Consider the following 14,593-nt stretch of genomic DNA (forward strand, 5'->3'; position numbering starts at 1 on the left):
GAGATTAGCCAGCTGCGCAATTGGAAAACAGAACGTCGCCTCTCACAAGCTGGACTGAACCACTCGTCGGCGGGGGGAGCTGGGTTGCCTTTCTCGGGTGGTCCGTCGTTTAATAATACGAAGTTCTCGCTGCGAGTCGGTAGGAAAGGGCGGCTGGAGATCTGCCGCGGGTTTGGTGAGCCGGGGACGGCGCAGCGGGCTCGGGCGGAGTCCTCCCCTCCGGCGGTGGTAGGTTCCAGGGCGCGCGGTGACAGGCACGGCACAAGATGGCGGCGGGCGGGGTGAGCGCGCAATGGCCGCCCCTGCAGAGGAGGAGGCGGGGGGAGGAGTAAGCGAGCTTTGTTCCCCTGGCTGCCCGGGTGGGGAGGAGGAGGAGGCCGTCACCGGCGCGCTCCGGCTCCTTATCAGATACGCGGCTGCGGCTTGTCGCTTCCTCAGGCGGGGCCCCCCGGGCGGGCCATGAAGAGCCCGGGACCCCCGTGAGCCGCCTGCCACCCCCCTGCATGGCGGACATGGCCCCGGCCCTGACCGGAGCCGCACAGGAAGCTCCTCACAGGTTGAAGCTGAAGTCCCGGAGCGCGCTGCTGCTGCTGAACGGCGGGGAGAAGAGCAGGCCGGAGGATGCAGGCGGGCCCGGGGAGGAGAGGCCGCTGCGGGGCCTGGAGCTAAGGCTGGAGGGGAGGCCGGGGGCTGCGCTGGGCTCCGGGATAGAGAGGCCGCTGCGGGGTTTAGCGCTGATGGAGGGGAGGCCGGGGGAGGGGAGGCGTGTTGGTGGTCTGGGGTTGGTGCATGGACAGGGGGGGAGGCCAATGAGGGGTCCTGATGAGAGGACAGGAGCTGTACCGGGGCCCGAGCTGATGGGGAGGCTGGAGGGAGCACCAGGGCAGAGGTTGGAGGGAGCAGCTATGCCTGCAGGGGAGAGGCTGCTGAAGGGCTTGGATGGAAGGTACCCCAAGAAGTTAGAAGGAGCAGGACCTGCTGTAGAGAGGCGCGGAGCTCCAAACAGACCTAGAGAGCGGCTGGAAGATGTCCAGGGGTCCTTATGTGTGCAAAACTCGGGCCCCTCCATCTCTGGTCAGGGGTCCATGGAAGGGCTGAATGTTGGTTTGGAACCCCAGGATTCATCGGAATTCTCTGCATCAGCACCCACAGGTCACTTGGATTTTGTACATCGGGACATTGCACTTGGTGCTTTGCAAGCAGGCGCACCTGGTTCTTGTGGTCCTAACACCCTTCAAGACTTTGCTTCAGGGTCTTTGGCTGTACAAGCACCTTCAGCCAGACGTTCAGGTTCTCAGGATTCTGTGCCGGGGCCCCGAGTCTTGTGCGCCCTGAGAGCAGCTCAGATGTCCAACCGACAACAGGAACTGGAAGTGAGGGCTCACCGACTGTGCCGGAGACTTCAGGTGATCCAGGCAAAGCAGGTGGAGCGTCATGTAAGGCAGCAGTTGTCTGGACTAGTGGAGTTATTGTCTGAGCGTGGAGCAGCTGGTTTACCTGGGTCTCCACATGTAGAACTGGACCGATTGGCCTGCAGCTCTACAGCCCGGCTGCGGGCAGCCCAGGGAGGGTTCGACTCAGATGCCACAGAGAGCAGCTCTGGCGGGGAAAGCGACGCTGAGGAGATGGTTGAAAGTGGTGAGGATGACAGGCTGGAAGAAAAGAGCCCAATCCCAGGGTGAGTGCTGCTTCCATGTGTAAAACCTGCTGGAAGCTCTCATCTTATGGTATCTGTCATACTGGTTGTCCTTGTGATTGGTGCATTTATTGCAGTGTACAGATTGAGATTAAATACATAGCAGTAACCTATCTACCTATAAACAAATGGTATTAAATTATTCCTGAGGTGTGATGTTTTGCTATGGACAACCTATGATATTAAAGTATACCTAAAGTGACCTAAAGGGTACTAAACTGATTATGCCCAATGGTGGTTGAACTCAAAATCTCCTACTTGGTTAGAAGTTTAGTAATTGTCTCTGTGAAGCTCAGAGGCAAACCAGACTGATAAAGCAGTTGCCTGGAGCCTTAGGAGTTGCAGCCTCCGCCCTCCTCTCCTCCCACATTGAGACATAGTTCAGCCTTACCTGTTGTCCCTCTCCCACAAGTCCATATGCTTGTAGGAGGGGGGCTTTGTCACACTGTGGGAAGAGGCTGGCTGTGGTCTGTCTTCTGAGAGGGGATTACTTCACCTGAGGAATACAAAGCAGTCATATGGAGTACAGGCAGCTAGTGGGTCTTTTTGGCCACTCTAATAACAATCTCTGTGGGTTACCCTGTCTTACTGTTTTTGTCTGGATTGATGAATTTGGTTAATGTCACCTTTACCCGAAAACAGACCTTTCTGTCTGCTGGGTGGTGATTAGTGAGACTCTAATTAACCTAGTTTTTACAGTTAAATTGCATGCAGCTTGGAAATGAAGTATACAAATACAGGCGTTGCTGATTTTGGATTGGTTTAATTCTAGGCTGGTGTGATCCTAGCTTAGAGACTCAAACTAAGAATACTAAAGCTGATACTTACCCAGGACTTTCTCCTGCCCCATAAACACGCATATATCTCCCACGCATGCGCAGTAGACCCCGGACTGACGTCACTGAGCTTGTTACCTGGGCTGAACAGTAGACCGTGGAAGGATGACGTGGGACTTGGTCGTGTTTATGGGACGGGAGGAGGCCCCACGTTAGTATCAGAGCTTTAGTTGTATTCATCTCTGAGCCAGAGACGAAAACATAATAGATTTATACATACCTGGGGCTTCCTCCAGCCCCATCAGCATGGATCGCTCCCACTCTGCCGAAGTGACGGGACCCAGTAATGGCGATAGTCGGTAGAGGATGATGGTGTGGGAGTGATCCATGCTGATGGGGCTGGTGGAAGCCCCAGGTATGTATAAATTTATGTTGTTCGTCTCTGGTTCTCTTTAAAGAGAACATAAGGCAAGTTAAAAACAGTCTAACTTACCTGGGGTTTGTACCAGCTGCTGTGCCCATGCAGTCACTGAGCGCTGCCCCAGAACCCCCGCAGTGGCCCTCTTTCATCCACTGGGCATGCGTGGCCCTGGCTACATGCATCCTTGATAGCACTTCTGTTGCCAGAAGCATTCTGTACATGCAGGGCCGTGGAGTTGGAGCAATTTTGGGTACCTGGAGTCAGGGGTTTCATAAACGTTCGTGTTGGATGATTTTTGTACTGACTCAACAGCCCCGTGCACATGCACCGTACTGCACAGAGCGATCCTGTCCACCGGAGTCATGCGGACCGGGGCTGCACATCCAGAAAAGAGGGGCTCTGCGGGTAACAGGAACATCACAGGGTGATGCTTTAGTTTCCCTTTACAGCACTCCAGACTTGAGAAATTTGAGAGTTGAAATTATTATTTCGGCTGACAGTCTGACTCAACAAACCTCCAATGCCATCTTCCTGTCAAAATACAAGCTGCACTAGTGTTCTCCCCAGGCTCTTTTAGCCGGGTGGTCCACCCGGCTAGTTTTTGTGAGCACCCGGCTGTCATCACCGGCTAGTTTTTGTGAGCACCCGGCTGTCATCGGCTCGCCTCCTATTCTGTAAGCAGAGTTGTGCACAGAAGCACCGGCCCTGCATTCTTTCATATTGCCCCACCCGTCTACTTTTTCATGCCACCCAGCTGGAAAATATTTCTGGGGAGAACACTGCACTGTGGCCTCAGTTGAACCGTCGATCTATTGCTTTTCCCCATTCAGTGAGAAGCCTCGTGCTTTTCCTACCCTGCCCATAGTACTTGCTGAGCATCAAAGACTGGCGATAGACTGTCAGCCAAAACATTCTTCATTGTTCTGGCCAACTGTAGTCTAGTGTTTATAGCAGGCTTTAAAGAGAATCTGTACTCTAAAATTCTTACAATAAAAAGCATACCATTCTATTCATTATGTTCTCCTGGGCCCCTCTGTGCTGTTTCTGCCACTCCCTGCTGCAATCCTGGCTTGTAATTGCCATTTTTAGGCAGTGTTTACAAGCAAAAGACATGGCTTCTAACTAGTGTGATAGGCTTGAGAGTAGCTCAGTCTCTGACTCATACAGAGCTTGGAGAGGGTGTGTATAGCTTCTGCCAATGACAAGCAGTGCAGCACATTCCAGCCTCAGCCGGGAGAAGATTAGATCATATAACAGAGATAACACCGCCACTGCAACTAGAAAAGGCTGCAGTAACACATACCACATTAGAACAGGTATAGGAACTTATAGGATAGAATAAATAAGGCTGAACATTTTGTTAGTCTCTTTAAATTGTACCTGAGGCAAACTTCAGGTCAAATGTCAAAGCCTTACCAAAGAGGGAATGCTCTGGATCCAGTAGAGGCTTCCCGCGCCACCCTCTAAATCAAATCAGAATTGCCGAGTGTGAGAAAACCCCAATGAGTCCGACAAGCTCTTTATCGGTTTCCAGGTTTGTGACTTTACTTAGGCTTCTGCCTATGAGAGCCGGTCGCTCTTCAGTGTCCCAGGGGGACAGCCGAGTCACACGGCTGTCCCCAGTACAGCGCTGCTGCCGATCGCATCGTTGTACACGTACATAGTCCCGAGCGGCGGTTGCTGTTCTGAGATTGAAGGCGGAGCTCCGCCCACAGGCAGATGTGTGCGCAGTTTGCGCGCGATCTCCTGCATTAGCTGGCCCCAGGACTTTACGCCAATCGGCGTTAGGCGGTCCTGGGGCTGCCGGCACGGCCACGCCTGTCGGCGTGACTTGGTCGGCAGGAGGTTGAAGTGAACCTGAATTCTTGCACAGGATAGAAGGAAAATGTAGAGAAATGCACCTTGTATGTATTAGAGAGTTTAACCTGTTTAATTTCCTCATTTGTGTCCAATCACGAGTTGTAATTTGATCTCTCCCCTGTGCCATGCTGGGAATACACGGGTCGATTCTGGCGCTTTTTCTTATCTTTTTCAATTAACTTCAATGGTGAATCGAGCGGCAAAACGATCGAACCGTGATCGGACATGTCGGAAATTATCTATCTAACCATCTTAATGCCTCAGAATCGAGCCAAGTATTTCCAGCATCGCATGGCTGCCAATGGCAGATATAAGCTCCATTTGAAAGCACATGATGTTAATATGTCTGCTTCAATGAAAGCAGGAAGTAGAAACTGTGCCGATTTTATTGCGGGCTTTGTATCAGCTGTAACTAAGAACTGTTTTTTTGTTTAAAGGTTATGTTGTTTTGTATCTTTTTAGAGCAGAGTACATTCTGAGTTCAGGTCAGTGGCTGTATAGTGTAATGATTAAGGGCTCTGCCTCTGACACAGGAGACCAGGGTTCGAATCTCTGCTCTGCCTGTTCAGTAAACCAGCACCTATTCAGTAGGAGACCTTAGGCAAGTTTCCCTAACACTGCTACTGCCTATAGAGCACGCTGTAGTGGCTGCAGGTCTGGCGCTTTGAGTCCACCAGGAGAAAAGCGCGATATAAATGTTGTTTGTCTTTTCTTGCTTTAGGGCTTGTTCACACTACAAGAGCTTTTCTAAGCGCTTTGTGATTTTAAAAGCTCCTGCTAATGTGAGTGTGCACACTGGAGCGGGGTGTGTGTGTGTGTGTGTGTGTGTGTGTGTGTGTGTGTGTGTGTGTGTGTGTGTGTGTAAAAATCCCCCATAGCATTGCATTTTTATAGCAGAGCTTTTCAAAATAGCTAGCACTTAAAAAGCTCTTGCCTGGGGCTTCGTCCAGCCACCTTTAGTCCATCTGCTCCCTCGATGTCCTTGTGCCCTCTGTTGTTCCGCTTTGGAGTTTGTGTTTTAGTTGGGTTGCTAGCCACTGTGAATGCGCTGTTTCAGGCTGCCCCCCTCAATACACTCCGGGCTATGTTGTGGACTTCAGGGGGCATTGGCACAACGTAGGGGACTGGCTGGACATTGAGGGTGCTAGCAGAGTATGGGGGGCTGTAAGAAGCTCCAGGTAAGTGTACATCATTTTGCTACATTTGTCTCAAGATAGGACAGCCAAAACCAAATAGCAGGTCACACCTACCCTTCTACACACCTTTCATCAGTTATAGGGCCCCCACTAGTACTAGTCAGGACCTTTGAACAGGAAGTAATGGCCCTTGCACAGTAGCCTCCAGTAGTTGTTCCGTTTGTGCTCCTGGCAGCTCTCTTTCTGCCTGGCGCTTGCTTGTGGCTATGGGCAGGTTACTGCACATGCGTGAGTACCATTACTTCCTGGTAATTAACTGTGTGATTCTGCAGGGCCCAAATTCTGTACAGAGGCATTCGGCAAAGTATAAGGTTTAAAGGAGTGGAGTCAAATATTACACCTAGGCAGCAGGTCTGGGGTGCAGGGGTTGTTAGTGTCATCAATAATGATTTTTAGGGCAAGCTGGAGGGGAGTTGGATCTCTTTGTGGAGTGAGCGTTTTTAACCATAGACCCTGAACAAGCATGCAGATCAGATGTTTCTTCCTGGATAAGCGAGCTTTTTCAGGTGTGTGATTTAGACTCTACTGATGCCAGAAAGCTCAGTGGGACAGTTAGTCAACTAATATTGTTTAAAAGGAAATAAATATGGTAGACTTAATATCCCTCTCACATCATGTTCCCTTTAAAGTGGAACTGTGAAGTCCTTCAAAAACAGCTACCCCAAGCTCACAGCAGCCATCCTGTCCTGCGCTGGTCCTGCACAATCCTCTGTTCTGCTGCAGCCAGCTTGTTTTGTTACAGTCGACTTGTAAGTCGACGGCAACGCGAAGCTTTCTTTGCGTTCCAGCCCGCAATAGCGTCCTGCGCTGATCCCTCAGTTCATGAAACCACCAACTCCAGGTACCCAAAAATTAATTGCTCTGACTCCAGCGCTGGTTGTGTTCCAGCAAATCCGATTTGAAAACTTTCAGGAACTTTTTCCCTAGTACAGCTGTATGTTCCAGTTCATAGTGCTGGCTGCAGGCTCAGGAATGGCGCAGGATGCTATTGTGGGCTGAAACGCAAAGAAAGCTTCGCGTAGCCTGGGATGCACAGGTGCAGTTGCCGTCGACTTACAAGTCGACGGTAACAAAAGGAGCTGGTGCCGGCAGGACCAGCGCGGGACAGGATGGGTGCTGGGGGCTTGGGGAAGCCCTAGGTAAGTGAAACTGTTTGAAGGACTTTACAGTTCCACTTTAAAGCAGACCTGAACTCTCTGCTCTAAAAGCTCTCTACTCTAAAAGATACACAACAGCATAATAACCTTTTTAAACAATTTTTTTTGTTACAGCTGATAATAAATCTGCAGTGTATCTACTTCCTGCTCTCACGGAAGCAGATATATTAACATCCTGTGCTTTCAGATTAGCCTCTCTGCCATGGCAGTCAGCTACCACAGATGAGATCAAATCACAACTTGTGATTAGACACAAATGAGGGGGAATTAGACAGCTAAACTTTAAATACATGGTGTATTTCTTGGTTTTCCTTCTGTTCTGTGCAAGAGTTCGGGTCCGCTTTAAAGAGACTCTGAAGCGAGAATAAATCTCGCTTCAGAGCTCATAGTTAAAAGGGGCATGTGTGCCCCTGCTAAAACGCCGCTATCGCGCGTCTAAACGGGGGTCCCTTACCCCCCGAAATCCCCTCCGTGCAGCCGGGGATCTCTTCCCGATTGAGGCAATGCTAACCGCCGAAGCCCTGCCTCTTGCGCGTCTGTCAGCGCGTATCTCCGCCTCTCCCCCGCCCTCTCAGTCTTCCTTCACTGAGAGGGGCAGGGGAGAGGCGGCGATGCGCCGCTGATAGACGCCACTGAAGGCAGGGCTGCAGCCGTTAGCCCTGCCTGTAGGAGCAGCAAAATCTACTACCAATTTGGTCGTTGATTTTGCGGGGGGGTTGGGGGTGAAGGGACCCCGTTTAGCCGCGGGATAGCGGCGTTTTAGCAGGGGCACACGTGCCCCTGCTAAGTATGAGCTCTGAAGCGAGAATTCTTCTCGCTTCAGTGTCTCTTTAAAGAGAACCCGAGGTGGGATTTAATTATGTTACTGGGGCACAAAGGCTGGTTGTGCACACTAAGACCAGCCTCCGTTGCCCCATGGTGTGCCTCCATGTCCCCCCTGCGCGCCGCTATACCCCCCGCAGTGCTGGGGAGACGCAGCGTGTCGCCAGCACAATGTTTACCTATGCACTGTCAGTCAGCGTCGCATCGGCGCTACCCACCCGCGTCACTTCCCTCCTATCAGCGGGAGGGAAGGGACATGGGCGGGTAGCGCCGATGCGGAGGAGCGGCGCTGACAGACAGCGCTTAGGTAAACATTGTGCTGGCAACACGCTGCGTGTCGCCAGCACTGCGGGGGTATAGCGGCGCGCAGGGGGGACATGGAGGCACACCATGGGGCAACGGAGGCTGGTCTTAGTGTGCACAACCAGCCTCTGTGCCCCAGTAACATAATTAAATCCCACCTCGGGTTCTCTTTAAGGGCTGGTGCACACCAGAGTAGTTCTGGAGTGTTTTTTAAAACGCTTGCAGGGGTGAAAAACGCTTGGCTAATGAAAGTGAATGGGATGGTGCACACCAGAGCGGTTCGTTTTTTCCACGAACGCAAACTCGGGGGCTGCAGCATTTTTAGATTTCTGAGGCATTTCTGCCTCAGTGTTAAAGTATAGGAAAGTGGAAAAACATTAGATAGCAGTGGCTGGATAGTGTAATGGTTAAGGGCTCTGCCTCTGACACGGGAGACCAGGGTTCGAATCTCGGCTCTGCCTGTTCAGTAAGCCAGCACCTATTCAGCAGGAGACCATAGGTAAGTCTCCCTAACACTGCTACTGCCTATAGAGCACGTCCTAGTGGCTGCAGCTCTGGGGCTTTGAGTCCGCCAGGACAAAAGCGCTATATAAGCGTTTGTCTTTAGATCAGAGCGGTTTTCCAGGCGTTACAGTAAAGCTGTTGCTGAACAGCTTCTGTAACATTTGAAATCTACACAAACGCTCCAAAAAACGCTAGGCATGTTTAGAAAAGCTCTCTAAACATGCCTAGGAATCGCTCTGAAAATCTGCTTCAAAAACCTCTAGCGTTAGCAGATCTGCTAGAGGTTTTTGGTGTGCACTGGCCCTAAGACTGCATTCTGAACACCAGCCATGATATAATGTAAAATCTGCTTTGTAGAGCTGCAAGACAAAGAAGTAATGACCCTTTGAAATTTTACAACTGAAATGCTATCTGTATTCTTCTCTCAGCAAGAAAAGGGGTTTTTGCCTTCTATTTACTTTTCAGGACATGGGGCTGAATCAGACAAGCTGCATGACTGCCTCTCATTTGCATTTCTAGGAAAAGAGAGCAACTTCAGTTTCTTAGTAAAACTAGAACTGTCTGTACCTATATTTATCTCATCCTTTTAGGCACACTTTTTAACACTGCCAAGTTCAACTATCAATTCCTTCTCAAATGCTTTCTCTTATAGTATAGAAATAAACGCCTCTAGGTGTGGTCAGAATCCTTCCAATAAATGGGGGGGGGACAGAACTACTAAAGCAAATCTGAAACAAAAAAATTAACTTCGCTGAAAATATTAATTAGCAAGTTGTGACACTTTCCAGGATCATCATCAATGCTGTTGCATTCAGGACTTGGAGTTGGTACAAAAACCATCAGACTCCTCAGTTTATGAAGCAAACTTCAGGTACCCAAAAATTGCTCTGACAGATTTGAAGACTTTCAGGAACTTATTTCCCTAGTAATAAGTACAGCTGTATGTTCCAGTTCATAGGACTGGCTGCAGGCTCGTGAACCTCTTAGGGCTCTTTCACATCAGAGCTTGCGTTGGAGAACGCTCAAAGCATACGTTTTGTTGTATGCCTTTTACTGCGTTTTGATATGCGTTGCACTGCAGTGAGTGTGCGTTTTTAATCCGTTTTCAATCCGTTACTGCACATAGAAAAACGCAGGTAATTTTTTTTTCTTTTAGTTGTCAACTTTCTACATTGTTCCTCTGTTGCATTCTGGGACTGATTGCCTGCGTTAACGGATTAAAAACGCGCATAGTGTGCGTTTTACATTGACTAACATTGTAACGCATAAAGCTAGCGTTGGCCAAAAAACTGCGCCTGGGTGCAGTGGAACGCAACGCACAAAAAGGCTGCGTTATATGTGAAAGCTAAAATGAAAGTCTATGGACTTTCATTTCACCTTGGGTAACGCAAACTTTATCCTTTGCGTTGAAACGCAGAAAATCTGCCCTAATGTGAAAGAGCCCTTAGGCGTGCCCTTGCTGTCTCGTGCATGAGCCTAGTAGAGTCCATAAGTCAAATTCTCATGAGACTAGGGAGATTTGCTGGGGCTTAGAGGTCTGCTGGTGACAGCAGACTAGTTTGTTTAGTGTGCAGCTTTACGGCCAGTGACCCAATACAGGGTTACACTAAAGGGCAGTCTAAGGTGAGACATCATCCTAGAGCTTTCAATTCTGACCATATAAAGGATAGGAGGGGAAGCTATTTATATTTAAAGGGAACCTGAAGTGAGGGATATGGAGGCTGTCACATTTATTTCCTTTTTAAAGCGGGATTGTCACCATAAAAATCAAATTTCAACAGCAACTGGTCTGAGTGTATAAAGTGATAAAGATGCTAATCCTGCATTCAAAACTCTTTCTGCTGTTATGATTTGGAGTTATCACATACCTTACTTAAGGAGCACTGGCCCTTTAGTAGTCAGTGCCAAACAGTTGCATGCTGAGGGATTCTTTTTAGCTGTAATATATTCCTCCTCTTCCATTTATTTCCCTGCCTATCTGAAACACGATCCCCTGCTCACTTGTGTTTACAAGCAAGGCTGAGGTGACTCAGCGATTGGAGGAGAAAAGGAAAAAAAGTTAACGGCAGAAATGACATCAGGATTTAGCCAAAACCGTGGGCAAAAACCTGGTTCCCACCAGGAACAGAATGCTCTTCATTTACTGTATAACATTCACTGAAATTTAAAACGTGGACAGTACAATACATGTTATGTAAGTAGATCAAGTATTTCTCTCTATTGTATATCTATATCTCTATCTATATATTTATTTTTTTCCCTTGGCATAGTATGGTTAATCCTACTGCTTTAAACAATACCAGTTGCCTGGCAGACCTCCTGATCTCTTTGGATACAGAAGTGTCTGAATTAAGTGTCCAGGCAATGTGCATTTAGAAGGAAATAAATATGGCATTCTCCATATCTCGCTCACTTCAGTTGTCCTTTAAGTGTCATTTTATTTAGTATTAACAGTGATGTTTTTCCAGGGCTGTGGTGTTGTTACAAAAAAATAAAAAGAAATCTGTTTCTGAAACCACTGACTCCAGGTACTCCAAATGGCTTTGACTCAGACTCCTTAGTCTAATTACCACGGTTGTGGATTTGGTACAAAAATCAGCCGGCTCCTCATTTTATGAAACCTCCGACTCCAGGTACCCAAAATTGCTTTGACTCCGACTCCACAGCCCTGTACAGTTGTTGTGTTTTTTTTTTTGTTTTTTTTTTTTTTTCTCCTTCTACCACAAATATTAACCATTCCTGCCAGCTGGACGTGATTTGTCACGTCCAGGCGGCAGCTGCTGGGTTGAGCACCATCTACATAAATATTCTTTAAATGAACATCACCCTGAGGGGGGTTCGTAAAGGATATGTGCTTTGTGTGGGGGCAGCATTAGATTAACTTGCCTATATTCACAAGGGCGTCAGTGTTGCAAATGTCACTGCCAAATGGCCTTACCTTAAAGTGGGTGAACCCAGCATGTGCATGACCACTGGTGCATGCTGGGAAATGTGGGGTTTATGGCGCTGCTGCTTGCTGGGGGCGAGTGTTAACCTGTTGCTAAAAAAAAAATAGGGAACATTATTTAAAAAATATACAAATATTTATAAAATAAACATCCTGGAAGCAACCTAGCCCACCAATAGAAATCTGTTGGTGGGCAGAAAAGAAGGGAGGAATCACTTGTGTGCCGAGTTGTACGGCCATGCAGCGAGGCCTTAAAGCTGCAGTGGCCCATTTTGTAAAAAATGGCCTGGTCACTAAGGCGGTTTAACACCGCGGTCCTTAAGAGGTTAAAACGGCGCAGTAGATTTGGGCACAGCCGGCGCTACCATAGGCTGTAATAGGAATTATGACTATAGCGGCGCTCAGTGAGTAATTTGGACGCGGTCAAAAGATTACTTTTAAAACTCGCTAATTCGGCCACCAGCAATAGCTGGAAGCCAAATTATATAATTTGCCACCATCCACGGTGACCTGGAGGGGGAATACCAATTAGCATCGCTGAGACTTGTACAGAAGCAGGGTAAGCCATATATTGGCTTTACCCTGCGCCCCAAGCTCCCAGTGGCTAATTCATAGGTATGCGCTAGGGGATGCAGCGAGCCTGGCTGCTGGTGCATACCAGGAGATGTAATCTTAACGTCTCTACATCTCACTAGCAGCTGTGCGCGCTGCATCCTCCAGCATTCAGCGGCGCCAAGAACACACCATCTATCGGCATACGTGCGTAGCCGGTAACACATTAGACTCGTGACAACATTGTGGTGCGGCGGTCACATTTACAAAATGGATGCCCTCGTGTAGATGGAGCAGGCCCTGTAAGGTAACTAAACATTGCCCCCACACAAATCCACCATTATTTACTAACCTCCCTCGGTTGGGGGTTTAATTTAAAAATATTTTTCATGTAGGTAATGCTACGTTCCCTATAAACTCATAGAAATCGAGGAACAGCTGTTCATACATGCAATAGTAGTGAGCAGAAACTTCTTCACTCACCCAGGAAGTGAAATGCTTATATCCAATCAAAGCCTCACCCAGGAAGTGAAATGCTTATAGCCAATCAAAGCCTCACCCAGGAAGTGAAATGCTTATAGCCAATCAAAGCCTCACCCAGGAAGTGAAATGCTTATAGCCAATCAAAGCCTCACCCAGGAAGTGAAATGCTTATAGCCAATCAAAGCCTCATCCAGGAAGTGAAATGCTTATATCCAATCAAAGCCTCACCCAGGAAGTGAAATGCTTATAGCCAATCAAAGCCTCATCCAGGAAGTGAAATGCTTATATCCAATCAAAGCCTTACCCAGGAAGTGAAATGCTTATAGCCAATCAAAGCCTCACCCAGGAAGTGAAATGCTTATAGCCAATCAAAGCCTCACCCAGGAAGTGAAATGCTTATAGCCAATCAAATCCACTCTCTGGCAATCAGCTGGCAGATGATAGATTATTATGATGATAGATTATCTGTCAGCTAGAGACTTTGGATCTTATTTATTCTCAGGATTAGTCTAGGTTCTTGTTACATGAAAATGATCTGCCCTGGGGGTAAAAAATGAACCATACACCATAGGATCACTGCAGAAAACGATTCCAAGTTTATTTGCTATAGATCCTTTCACTGTAATATCTGAGTCTGACACTTTGTAATTGGAATCCCCTAAACTATGTGAGGCTGAATTCACATGAGGTTTATGTTCAGCTGTTTCATTCACTGCTCTCGTTAATTGCTTGGCAACAGTGTTGTAGCGGCAGAACATACAAACCTTTCCTGGCTACAGAAGAGTGAGCTAACCACTATATTGTAGAATACAGATTGATCCGCCATTAGTATAATTTGTCTAACCAGTCCAGTACTGACAGTCCCTTATTTACTCACTGCTCAAGTTATATTTTTTGCATACAAAGTTGTCTCCATGTACAAAATATACAGTATGGGCTTCATTACATGTGTGTGTTTGATATTGTATAAACTGATATAAGTAGTTTTAAAGGAAATCTGAGACAAAAAAGCATTTGTACTTTACCTGGGGCTTCCTTTAGGCTGTGGGCTCCCTTGTGGTCCTCCTAAGACGTTTTGATTCTCTGCTGGCCGGCTCAGTATCTTCCTCTAGTCGCAGCCAGTCCAGCTGTACTGGACCTGCGTAGCCCGGCCTCCTGCTCCCATCATTAGTAGCACTCTTTGCCTGCGCAGTACTATTGTACATTGTTAGCCTGCAGACTAACAAAGCGGGAGTAGGGTGAGGTCACATGGCGGGCGATGCAAGTGGAGAGAACAATGCTCATGGCCGTCAATCGGTCTAAATGATCTGCCAGGTGGATCGCTGGCTAGGAAGTTTGGGGGCTGCTGTACACATGCGGAATTGACTGACTCAGCAGAGTTTTATCTAGTGTGTGTGCGCATGGGACTTAAATGGAACCTAAACTGAGGACATGGATTTTTCTTTAAAATAGCAGTTGCCTGACTCTCCTGCTGATCCTGTGTCTCTAATACTTTTAGCCACAGCCCATGAACAGGCATGCAGATAAGGTGTCCTGACTGAAGTCAGACTGGATTAGCTGCATGTTTCCGGTGTGTGTTTCAGCCACTACTGCAGCCAAAGAGCTCAACAGGACTGCCAAACAACTGGTATTGTTTAAAAGGAATTATCCATCTCAATTAAGGGAACCTAAACTGAGAGGGATATGGATGTTTCCTTTTAAACAATACCAGTTGCCTGGCAGTCCTGCTGAGCTCTTTGGCTGCAGTAGTAAGTGGATAACACCCCTGAAACAAGCATGCAGCTAATCCAGTCTGACTTCAGACAGAGCACCTGATCTGCATGCTTGTTGAGGGGCTGTGGCTAAAAGTATTAGAGACACAGGATCAGCAGGAGAG

General features: G+C 48.1%; 1 protein-coding gene across 1 annotated transcript in view; it reads left to right on the top strand.

The window, feature by feature from the left end:
- The first annotated feature begins 794 nt into the window (after positions 1-794).
- LOC137518063 (KAT8 regulatory NSL complex subunit 1-like) overlaps positions 795-14,593 on the top strand; it is a 111,755-nt gene continuing 97,956 nt past the window's right edge. The window contains exon 1 of the mRNA XM_068235300.1: positions 795-1,678. Within this exon, the coding sequence (XP_068091401.1) occupies positions 810-1,678 (869 nt within the window). The 5' untranslated portion in view covers positions 795-809. The remainder of the gene's footprint in view (positions 1,679-14,593) is intronic.

The sequence above is a fragment of the Hyperolius riggenbachi genome, chromosome 5 (assembly GCF_040937935.1).
Source record: "Hyperolius riggenbachi isolate aHypRig1 chromosome 5, aHypRig1.pri, whole genome shotgun sequence".
Taxonomy (NCBI): domain Eukaryota; kingdom Metazoa; phylum Chordata; class Amphibia; order Anura; family Hyperoliidae; genus Hyperolius; species Hyperolius riggenbachi.